At 39.9% G+C, this 12,715-nt stretch overlaps 1 protein-coding gene across 1 annotated transcript in view; it reads left to right on the plus strand.

Annotated features, from left to right (window-relative positions):
* Positions 1-12,715, plus strand: part of ADGRA3 (adhesion G protein-coupled receptor A3) — a gene marked incomplete at its 5' end in the record, with an annotated part of 135,875 nt that overhangs the window by 98,338 nt on the left and 24,822 nt on the right. The window contains 3 exons of the mRNA XM_040493661.1: positions 1,761-1,964; positions 10,577-10,790; positions 11,002-11,210. Of these exons, the coding sequence (XP_040349595.1) occupies positions 1,761-1,964; positions 10,577-10,790; positions 11,002-11,210 (627 nt within the window). The remainder of the gene's footprint in view (positions 1-1,760; positions 1,965-10,576; positions 10,791-11,001; positions 11,211-12,715) is intronic.

A 12,715-nucleotide genomic window follows, 5' to 3' on the forward strand; every position in this document is an offset into this window, starting at 1 on the left:
TTATTTTATTTTATTTTATTTTATTTTATTTTATTTTATTTTATTTTTTAGTTTTACATTAATGCTTTTTATTTATTTTTGAGAGAGAGATACAGAGCACAAGTGGGGGAAGGGCAGAGAGAGAGAGGGAGACACAGAATTTGAAGCAGGCTCCAGGCTCTGAGCTGAGCTGTCAGCATAGAGCTGATGTGGGGCTTGAACTCATGAACCGTGAGATCATGACCTGAGCTGAAGTTGGACGCTAAACCACCTGAGCACCCCCACCAGGCAGCCTGTCCTCCATTTCAAAGGGTAGGAAAGGTTCCCGGAAATTGTGCATCTACTTATCAAATGATACAGCTTACAGGGCACCTCAAAAATGGGTGTTTTCTTCCTTTCAACTGAGGTTTCACATATTTGTCTTAATTATTTGTGTCTTTGGTCAACAAAAAAATGGAACATACTTTGTTAACAAACACAGTTGGGGGCACCTGGGTGGCTCAGTCGATTAAACATCCAACTTTTGCTCTAAGCTCAGGTCATGATGTCACGGTTTGTGGGTTCAAGCCCCACGTTGGGCTCTACGCTGACATTGCGGAGCCTGCTTGGGATTTTGTGCCTCGCTCTGCCCCTCCCCTGCTCTCTGTCTCAAAAATAAATAAGCTTAAAAAAATGCAATCGAATTTAGTAAGAGTTTTCACAGTGTGGCATCTGGGTTGCAAAAGCTAATGCAAAAATTTGTTAGTCTTGAATATTTGAGGGAGCACCAATTCTTTTCTTCCATACATATGGTGCTTGGCACATTCTACTTTGCCTTCTATATTTTTTAATTTGTATTTTATCTTCCTGATAGATTTTACACACCTTGCACATAAGTTTTACGCTTAAAAAAAATTGCAAAAGAGGACTTTGGCCATACATGGGACTTAAAATGGGACCTTGCCTTTTTTTTTTTTTAAGTTTCTTTTTAAGTAATCTCTGCACTCAACTTGGGGTTCAGACTCATGATCTCAAGATCAAGAGTCACATGCTCTACCGACGGAGCCAGCCAGGCGCCTTAGAACAAGGCAGCTTTTGAAAGTGTATTTCCCAAACCCCAGCACTCCTCTTGTGTTACTAAGCGAGTCCACTGATTTCTCTAGCTGATTTTTTTATAAGACACACTTTTCTTTAAAGTTTATTTATTATTTTATTTTATTTTTTAAACATTTTTTTTAATGTTTATTTTTGAGAGAGACAGAGTGTGAGCAGGGGCGGGACAGAGAGAGAGGGAGACACAGAATCCGAAGCAGGCTCCAGGCTCCGAGCTGTCAGCACAGAGCCTGACATGGGGCTCGAGCCCACAAATCGCAAGATCATGACCTGAGCTGAAGTCAGACACTTAACCAACTGAACCACCCAGGTGTCCCTATTTTATTTATTATTTTAATTCTTTTCTTTAAAAGTTTATTTATTTTGAGACAGTGAGCACGAGCAGGGGAGGGGCAGAGAAAGAGGAAGAGAGAGAATCCCAAGCAGGCTTCCACACTGTCAGTGTAGAGCCCGCTGTGGGGCTCCATCCCACGAAGCATGTTCCTCAGTTGGTATTTTTCTAGATTAGGATATCCTTTTGTTTCCAGCATCTTTTTTTATGTGCCAGTTACCTGCATAGTGTCTTTGTTATGTAAGAACTTGAGCTTTTTGCCTCTAGCTTATGTACAGTGTTTTGTGTTTGAAGACTCTTTGAAAGTGCTTTTCCCTCATGCTGTAAATCTTTCATAACTCCTCTTTGACTTTTGAAGTATTCACCCAATATTGCTCTGGAAGCTTATGTCATCAAGGCTGCTGGCTTCACTGGGATGACGTGTACCGTGTTCCAGAAGGTAGCAGCCTCTGACCGGACAGGCCTCTCTGAGTATGGGAGGCGGGATCCAGATGGAAACCTGGATAAGCAACTGAGCTTTAAGTGCAATGTTTCAAATACGTTCTCAAGTCTGGCCCTAAAGGTATGTTACATTCTATAAGCATTTAAGACTCTTTATTGTTAGGTTAGAATACTCAAAATGGTTTGCTTTGAAGAATCACCTAATCAGAAGTTATTTTGGGGGTAGGGTAGGTATTGGTATTGTTTTTTGCTGTTGTTTTGAAAGAAATTCAGACCAGGAAGGGACATGTAATGCCTCTCATGGGCCTAGACACTTTTGCCCTTTGGACCCCGTCTCCATACAAAAATATCAAAATTATATTTTATGACTGCACTGGTAAAAAGATGAATATATTAATACATATTAGAACATTTTCTTTGACCTGAAAGTTCATTTTTATGCTCCTGATTTTAAAGACATGAGAACATTTCGTAGACCTCCTGAAAGTATTGTGTGTCCTTGGCTCTGTGCCTCTTGGACCTAATGGAAAAGCCAGCCTTGAGATTGGGCATTTAATCAGGCAAGCTGTATATCAAGAGTTTTGGCAAAGAAGTGCAAACATGTGATCTGTCTTCAGAAAATGTGTGTTTTATTGCAGCAAGCAAAATGAAAAGCATTTTTATTGAGTTTTAAAATTTGGGGTTTAGGTGTGTTTCATTAAGACTACATTGAAGCAAATAGTGGAGGTCCAAGTCTAACACCCTGATGAAACCACATTTTTTTCATTTAGCTTTGCGTGGCCACGTGTAGCTGTGTTGTCTGTGGATTTTAATGACACAGGACTTTCTTTGTTTCTGGCTTGTCCCTGAATTATATCATAAACAATATTCCATTCACTTTAATGGCTGCATAGTAATTGATCAAATAGGTGTTAGGTGTTCTGGTACATTGTGGGCATTCAGTAAATATTGAATGAATGAATGAAAATGGGCACTCAGTAAATATTGAGTGAATGAATGAATGAATATGGGCACTCAGTAAATATTGAATGAATGAATGAATATGGGCACTCATTAAATAATGAATGAATGAGTGAATACGGGCACTCAGCAAATATTGAATGAATGAATGAATATGGGCGCTCAGTAAATATTGAATGAATGAATATGGGCACTCAGCAAATATTGAATGAATGAATGAATGCATGAATGTGGGCACTCAGTAAATAATGAATGAATGAATGCATGAATATGGGCACTCAGCAAATATTGAATGAATGAATGAATATGGGCACTCAGCAAATATTGAATGAATGAATGAATGAATGAATATGGGCACTTAGTAAATATTGAATGAAAGAAAGAAAAGAGAAAACAAAGAAAAGAAGAAAAAAGAAAGAAAATTAATGTATTTTGTTACACCTTGCTATTGGTGACCTCCATAAGGAGAGCCAGCTTGCTGAATTTAGAAGCAGTCCAACTTCCCCCACTTCCCAGGACAATCTCAACCAGGCCAGAATGTCTAATGATAATATATTTACTTGATATAATATACTCAGAGGAAAATTCGCAAGATTTATTTGTTACTCTTGGTTCTGTGTGGGTACTCAATGCACCCAGCATTGCTTCTGCAGACCTGTTCCTTTCCTTGTTGTGTTTTTCATTGGTAAAACATACCACAGAAGGCAGAGAAACAGCATCGCACACACACCCGAGAGAGAAAGGCATGTGCCTTTGAGGAGCACTTAAAATTGATGAACCCTTCTATCTTAGATGATCAGAGCTGGTAGAAAGGGATTACAAATGATGAAACCCTACATTTCATCAATTTCACAAGCTACCCCTCTGGGTAAGGAGAGTTTCTACCTGCCAAAGTCGAAAGCTTTAAATGAACACACTCAGATTTGTCAATTTCATACTATTCTATCCTTTTAAGATCATCTGTGGCCAGAAACCAAGGACACATTGCACTATTATTCATGCTTCTTTGGTGGACATGATTAAACCGAGTGAAAAGGGAGTCTGTCCTTCGTGACACAAAATTAGTTAAAAATTGTAACGTCAACAGAGCAAAATGCTTTAGACTTTAACAGGAAACTAACTTTACATTTGTAACTTTACACTAGGGCGGTTTTTACTCTTTACGCATGTCTTTTTCTTTTTTTTTTAAAGCCTTGTTCGTATACGAACTAGATACCATGTATATACCTTTGAATGGGAGAATATGCTAACATACAAAGTTAAACCTATAACAAGGAAGTTTTCCGTTAGCAATAGGAGCTTCTTGAATTGCTTTTTATGTATTTCTTCAATCGCTGTCCTTCTGTCTTTACTACCATCACAGCCTGGTTTGGACTTCTAGATTACCCAAACCGTTGTGGCTTCCTCTTTAGTCTTTGGGTCAACAGGCTCTTCCTTAAAAATCCATCCTCCTTATATAGATTGTCTCTCTAGGGCTGGCATTCAGCCAGCATGTAGCAATTCATCCATAACAGTAAAGTACTGAAATACTTTCCTACCCTCTGCCAGAGAGCTGTCGTGCCAGTTCCCTGAGCGGCTCCTCAGCCCTGCTGGGCCTTCTGGGAACACCTCCTAGTCTGTCCACCCTTTAGTAACAAGTTCCAGGGCCGCAGAGCAGAGGGTCTCCAGGAGTCTTCCTGTTTGCAGAGGCTGCTCAAGTTGTCCGTGTCTGTGTCATTTCACGCGGTTAAGGTTGTTACTAGCATTATCCCTGGATCTACCCAACATGGAAATTGACCTCGCGTCTCCTCTGATAAATACTCTTCATGTCTCTCTGGAGGCTGGCTGCCAGGGAGCTTCATCCTCTGGCATTTATGTGCCCTCCTGCCCCATCTTTCTTCCTGCCTCCTTTCTTCTGTCCACTACCAACCAACCCCCCCATGGTTCCTCTCCCAGCCTCTTAGGCCAGTCTCATGCTAATTCTTCTGCTAGGATTCCTGGCTCCTCCCCTTCCCCTTCTCTGCAATTTGGTTGTGCATGCAGAAATATTGCCTTCAAGAAATCTTCCCTAATACCGTCCTGTCTGTCCTCTCCCACCCTTATCTCCTTTATTTCTCCTTCGTACTTTGTCGCACTCTGCGCATCTCTTTGTCATTGCATGTTACACACAGGGGCCAAATGGTTTTCTCACCTCCTACACGGGAGGCTGAAGCTTGCTTGAGGGCAGAGTGCTCGAGTCACCAGTGAGCACCAATGCGGGCCGGCCAGGTGGAGACTGAATTAGCTGTCCTTGGACACTTACAGCACCACATCTGTTCTTTTTTCTTAACCAAATGCTTCCTTCTCCTGTCGGTGCCATAACAGATTATATTAGCTCACCCAACAGTATCTGTTTTTCGATAATCTGCTAAGAGCTTTTAGGAATTGCTGGTGTTTTGAATTCAGTTGTAATGTAGTCTGGAAGAATTGGTTCTTTAAACTTTGCTTGACTGGAATTTAGAAATCAGTTTTTCTTGCACATCCCATATTTCCCTCGTCTGAGACCCCAACTGAAGTTCTCTAACTTTCCACACCAGCCTTTCTGCCCCCTTTCCCTCTTCTGCCTGGTGAAAGCCTTGCTACTCTGTTTCTAAGACTCCATGCAAATTGTACCTTCCTTCTCTTCCTGAGAATTCATCACCGCCTGTTTGTTCCATAGTGCTTCGTCTGTTCTCCAGAATAATTCAAAGCTGATACTATGGTGAGCTGAGTTAGACTGAGAAGCCATGGGATATGGTGACAAAGAATTTGGTCTCTGCAGCCAGACGTTGTCTTTCTGCTCCCTAACTTAACAGCTGTGCAAACTTGAGCAAGCACCTTCACTTCTCTGAATGTCAGTTCCTCATTTGTTACATAGGCGTCAGGAAACAGTAGCTAAGTCAAAGGGTTACTTGGAGGATTAAAGGAGGCAAATATGTAGACATTTACAGTAGTGTCCAGCACAGAGTAAGCCCTTAATAAATGTTAGTTCTTATTATTGTTTTATTGTTGTTATCTCTCCCCTGTTCGATTATCAATATTTGAGTTAGTGTCCGTGGCTTATTCATTGTTTATCTCCAGACCCTGCACAGTGCCCAATACAGAGTAACAAGATACCCAGTAAATACTGTTGAATAAAATTTAACAGCCAAAGCTTAATTAGCAAGGAAAGTCAGTTAATAAAAACTTGATTCTGAAGTCAAACATAATTCCTGTTAATCTTTAGCAGTGAGATAATCAAAAAGTGGTATGCAGTTAATAACTAATTATTCACAAAAAAATTGGAGTGTATCATATCTATTTTTAAAATCAAGGGAGTAGATAGTTAAGACAGTATGAATCAATTAGTATTTTCTTGTTTTAAGGCAGGTAGTGGCTCTCTGACTTATTCAAATTTGTGTTAGAATTCCGCAGAAATGAACAAAGTTAGGATTTCAGAAAATTTTAACTTGCTAATTACACAGTGGCAGACGTTCCGGTTGTTTCATAAGGAAAGATGTTAAGATCCAATGGAAGTATTGGAGTTGACATCCTTTATGATACTTAACGTTCTTCTTGACTTAATATCTTGTAAATAGGGAAATATACATGAATTTTGCCAATACAATAGTAAGAGCTCTGTGATAACATTAATTTTATGTGTGTTCATATTTGGTCGATTTTTAGTATTGAAATTAATACTAAAAGTGAATTGTAGAAGTCAAAATATGATGAGGTTCTAGATTATTGCTGGGAAGTCAGTTACTTGAAGACATTTTCTGTTTCCCCAGACTCCAGATAACCATTCGCCACACTGCAGTAGTAAGAGTAATAAAAATACCACCCACAGTGATGTGGCCTCTTATGCTTGTCATGGTCATGATCCCATGCGGTCCTTACAACCGTTTGTTAGAAGGATCATTAGCTGCCTGTGACAGATGAGACCCAGAGAGTATAAACAAAATTGTGCAGTGTTAAGTGGCCACTAAGTGGTGAGGCTGGGACCCGTATCCTGGTTTCTTATTTCAGATCCTATGTTCTTTTCCCCAGGGTTGGCATATGATCCGCAGTAATAAAAATTAGACGCCAAAAACATATACGGTATTTCCCAAAGGGTTTTAAGAGAGGTTTTTCTAATTTATTAGCTCTAATTGCCCATGTGTATATCTTTCTATTGCTGCAATCCATACATTGAAAAATGAACAGAGGGTTAAATGGAATGACAGCGGCAAAAGGTAAAAATCATGGTAAATGTAACAAATGAGTGTTTCTCAGTGATTGTTTTCATTAGATTTACAGCTTTGCCATAATAAGTGATCACTTCTTTTAAGGAAATTAAATATACGAATATTATATTCTTCCTATAAAAATCCAGGCATTCTGATATAGCTTTTTGGGCACCCCTAACCGTCCCCTCTCCATCCCAGGTCACCTGTAATAATATTTAACAATATTCCTTATTGGACTTTAAAGGATATTTCAGAAGCTACAGTATATACAGCCTTGAATATGTAGCTTTCATCTGTCAACGATCTGTTCTTACTCCTCTGAGTTTTTATTATTTGCTGTTGTTTGGATGGTTTTACAAGTTTAAACTTGGATAGAAAACATTTTCTCACTGCTAGAAATTATAGATGTCATTTCCTTTTTTTCAGCTCTTTCAGAAAATGTCAGTATGTCTTCTTTTTAAAATTAATTTGATATACCATAAGTAATGCTTACTCAGAGACCTGTGCTTTTTGAGTCATTTTGTGTTCACAACAAAACTATATTATTGAATTTTATAGTTCTCAAGTTTTAATAAATGTCCAGTATGTAACGCTTTATCAGGAATTTGACCTTTTAACTAATCGATCTGTTGATGTATTTCCCTTTTTTCTGCACACCTATTTAAGATAAAGTTACATACATAGTAGAAATTTACTAGATTAGCGAGTGAATTTATAAGAAACGTTGTTTCTCTATCGGGTTATATATATATATATTTTTTAAAGAAATTCTTTTCTCAACGTTTATTTATTTTTGGGACAGAGAGAGACAGAGCATGAACGGGGGAGGGGCAGAGAGAGAGGGAAACACAGAATCGGAAACAGGCTCCAGGCTCTGAGCCATCAGCCCGGAGCCTGACGCGGGGCTCGAACTCCCGGACCGCGAGATCGTGACCTGGCTGAAGTCGGACGCTTAACCCACTGCGCCACCCAGGCGCCCCTATCAGGTTATATTTTTAAGTGAGAACAGTAGAAACCTTTTTGTGTATTTTTCTTAGGCAAAATATTTCTTTTTTTTTTTTAATGTTTGTTTATTTTTGAGAGAGAGAGAGGACAGAGCATGAGCAGGGGAGGAACAGAGAGAGGGAGACACAGAATCTGAAACAGGCTCCAGGCTGTCAGCACAGAGCCCGACACGGGGCTTGAACTCATGAACTGTGAGATCATGACCTGAGCCTAAGTCGGCCGCTTAACCGATGGTGCCACCCGGGTGCCCCTCTTAGAGTATTTCTACCAAATACCTTCTTGGCATCTCCAATTCAAAAGAAATATTCAAACTTCCAGTATTCAAACTTTTCAAAATACTTTATTCAACAGACATTTGTGTGTGTCCAGTGTGCTCCAAGATTGTTCTAAGCACAGCAGTTAAAAACTAATTTTAATCACTTGCTTATTTAAATAGATCCTTTTTTAAAAATACAATCATGCCACACAGACTTTCGTTAGTTTTACAAACGATGGGTTACTTTTACCAATACAAGTGCCAGGAACTATTATTAGTGTAGAGGGTCCAGAAACATAAGGGAGATTATCTGTACTCAAAAATCCTGCTACTCTGGTTAAAGGGGCAGACAGTGAGTTACACTGTGAAAAGCGCACATATTAGCAATGAGATGTGTGTGCTGAATCCCGCATGAGGCCACAAGAGGGAGCAGCTAACTGGAAAAGCAGTGTGATAGGGAGTCCTGTAATTAATCATCCAAAAAAGCCCCGTTTTAAGGATGTCTTTCTCCTGGCTGTCAACCGCTCTTAACCCTGACCCATCTTTGATCTTGCTAGAAATCAGATTTGCCCAGTTCAAGAGCTGGCCAGACAAAAAATGGTAGAGCATTTCAGCAAGGGGTCCAGGCACGTACAGCACACACAGTGGCATAAAACACATATGAAGTCTTGAAGATCGAAAAATTCAAGGTGGAGATACAGGGGATTTTAGAAGATGAATTTGAGATGTAGATTTTAGCCGAATTATATGATGTACTTACAATTGGGGGCAGTGTTCCCTAAACGTTGGAGAGCCAAGGTGTTCTTTAAAATAACAAGGTCAGGGGCGCCTGGGTGGCGCAGTCGGTTGAGCGTCCGACTTCAGCCAGGTCACGATCTCGCGGTCCGTGAGTTCGAGCCCCGCGTCGGGCTCTGGGCTGATGGCTCAGAGCCTGGAGCCTGTTTCCGATTCTGTGTCTCCCTCTCTCTCTGCTGCTCCTCCCCCGTTCATGCTCTGCCTCTCTCTGTCCCAAAAATAAATAAACGTTGAAAAAAAAAAATTAAAAAAAAAAAATAAATAAAATAAAATAAAATAACAAGGTCAGATGTATATATATTTTTTAATTTTTAATGTTATTTATTTTTGAGAGAGAGAGTGTGAGCGGGGGAGAGACAGAGAGAGAGGGCTCGAACTCGTGAACCATGAGATCATGACCCGAGCTGAGGCCAACACGTAACCAACTGAGCCACCCAGGCGCCCCTGAGATGTATTTTTTTTTAATTTTTTTTAATGTTTATTTATTATTTTTGAGACAGAGAGAGACAGAGCATGAATGGGGGAGGGTCAGAGAGAGGGAGACACAGAATCTGAAACAGGCTCCAGTCTCTCAGCTGTCAGCACAGAGCCCGACGCGGGGCTCGAACTCACGGACCGCGAGATCATGACCTGAGCCGAAGTCGGCCGCTCAACCGACTGAACCACCCAGGCGCCCCCTGAGATGTATTTCTTAAGAGGAAATTCTGTTGATAGTGTGGACATTGGATTGGAGAGAGATTGATGCCAAGAGAAAAACTTTGTGATAAATTCTTAAAATAGGGATTTTTTTCAGATGGTTAATTATTTGTCTGCCTGGCATATGAATTTATTTTTTATTGAATGCCGAATAATTTATAATTTAAAAATCCTATAAAACACTCCACGATGAGACAGCATTACTAGCTCTTCTATTTGTTACTGTGTTTTTTCCAACAGGATGTGTTTCTTAGTCTCAGGGATACTTCTGCTAAAATGAGAGTTTGTTTGAATCTATTTCTATTAAGTCTGTAGAATCTCTTTTTTTTGTTGTTGTTTGACAGTTCGAATCCGTCATAAATCACCTTTAGAGTTCCGTAAGTCCAAATTAATTAAACTCAGATTTGTGATATGCTGCATTGGTGCTTATTTCTGTAATTGATCATTATAAAATTGATGCAAAGAGTGATCACTGAGATCCCTGATCGGTTTGATGCATCGACTTCAGCAGTATGTGTTACCATGGGAAAATTCACTTTGTAGTTGGAAATAATTCCTTATTTACTACTTCAACTCTTTGAACTATAGTTCCCATTTCTCTTTCTTCTATGCTTCTTTTCCTCTGTGCTTTTGTGTGGTGTTCAGATACTTCACTTAACCAATAAGTTGTTTTAACTATTAAATTTCATATGTATACATTTTAAGAAATGGTTCATATACAAATAGGAAACATTTGTAGCTGTCTAAAATATTCTTCCTGGTTTCTGCGTGCTAATGTGGCAACCTTTCTTTGCTTTTGTTTTTCTGTGTATTCAGAATACTATCGTGGAAGCTTCCATTCAGCTTCCTCCTTCCCTTTTCTCACCAAAGCAAAAAAGGGAGGTCAGACCAACTGATGACTCTCTCTACAAGCTTCAACTCCTCGCGTTCCGCAACGGAAAGCTTTTCCCAGCCACTGGGAATTCAACAAATTTGGCCGATGATGGAAAACGGCGTACGGTGGTTACCCCAGTGATCCTCACCAAAATAGGTTTGTTACGTAGGCATATGTTACCGTGGAGTTGCTGGACAATGTGACTTTAATGATACACTGTACCTAAAAGTGCTTAATTCTGTTCCTTCTCATTTTAATGAGTCACTAGTGAAAAAAGACACTGCAGAGTACCCATTATAGTGTAAGCTGACATTTTATTGTTTATGAAGTTTGTTTCAGAAATATTGTTATTTCCCGTTTCCTCCAGATGGTGTGAATGTAGATACCCACCACATCCCTGTTAATGTGACACTGCGTCGAATCGCGCATGGAGCAGATGCTGTGGCCGCCCAGTGGGATTTCGATTTGCTGAACGGACAAGGAGGCTGGAAGTCAGATGGGTGCTATATACTCTACTCGGATGAAAATATCACCACCATGCAGTGCAACTCCCTTAGTAACTATGCAGTTTTAATGGTACGGCAGTTATTAACTTTATGCACATAAACACTAAATTTCCTCATTTTTTTCCCTATGCGTAGTTAAATGAAGATTTTTTAAAAAGAACTTTTTTTTTTTAAATTTTTTTTTTCAACATTTATTTATTTTTGGGACAGAGAGAGACAGAGCATGAATGGGGGAGGGGCAGAGAGAGAGGGAGACACAGAATCGGAAACAGGCTCCAGGCTCCGAGCCATCAGCCCAGAGCCTGACGCGGGGCTCGAACTCACAGACCGCGAGATCGTGACCTGGCTGAAGTCGGACGCTTAACCAACTGCGCCACCCAGGCGCCCCTAAAAAGAACTTTTAACATAAATTGTTACCTATAGTTAAGGGGTGATACGTGGTGTAATTCTGAGTTTAAAGGGAAATTAAGTTACTACAAAATGCAGTGTGTGGGATTGAATTTGGTTACAGGGATTTTCAGTAAACTTTATAAGTGAGACAGTTCAACTGAACTTTAACCTTCTGAAAATTTGGAGACATTTGGGTCTATGCAGTCTAACTCTTCAAGGAAAGAGTGACTCATTTGCCCCGAGATACACAGTGGATAGTGAGGGATTTTCCTTTTTTGCCATCTCGCACCTTCTTCCACTATACATCATAATTTTTAGACTCTTCAATTTAGAGTAACAGTGGCAGTTTCTGTTCAGTGACTGTAACTGACGGTATTGACACAGTTAAGGCCTTTTCACTTTTAATGCTAATCAAGCTGCTGTTGTTTTCTGTTACTTACCACTGTTCCTACCTGTCAGTCTTTGGTAGCCAGTTTCTTTAGTCTCAGAGAAACTAAAATGTATGGATGTATATCAATGTGTATATGAATGTGTAGGAACAGGTCTTATTATTGTGACTTACCTAAGTGAGTCGGATTCCTGAGCTGATAATTATGAAATTAGCCATGCTATTTATATTTTTTATATTACAGTATATAAATGGAGGAGTACACATGGATTTGGAGAACAGTAGAAGGAATTGCTTACGAATCTGAAAGGCATTTCCAGGAAGTCATACAGGACCAGCCTGGGAGTGAGGAAGCTTATGTTTATGTTCCTGCCCCCAGCTCTGAATCTGTTATCTAGACAATATTTTATCAAAGCTGAGTGATCTCGAAACGTGATAGATCTTAAAAAAAAATTTTTTTTAATGTTTATTTATTTTTGAGACAGAGACAAAGCACGAGCAGGGGAGGGCAGAGAGAGAGAGGGAGACACAGAATCTGAAACAGGCTCCAGGCTCTGAGCTGTCAGCACAGAGCCCGACGCGGGGCTTGAACTCATGAGCCGTGAGACCATGACCTGAGCTGAAGTCGGATGTTTAACCGACTGAGCCACCCAGGCACGCCGAAACATGATATATCTTAATTTTTGTAAATTCTTCTTTTCTTAACAAATGTGCATTTACCACTAGAAGTGATCTTGAAGCAAGCTTGAAGTAGGATAAATTTTCCTGAACTCCTTTTTTGTTTTTTTCTTTGTACC

This window comes from Herpailurus yagouaroundi, unplaced genomic scaffold (genome assembly GCF_014898765.1).
Source record: "Herpailurus yagouaroundi ecotype Mexico unplaced genomic scaffold, PumYag 28, whole genome shotgun sequence".
NCBI lineage: Eukaryota > Metazoa > Chordata > Mammalia > Carnivora > Felidae > Herpailurus > Herpailurus yagouaroundi.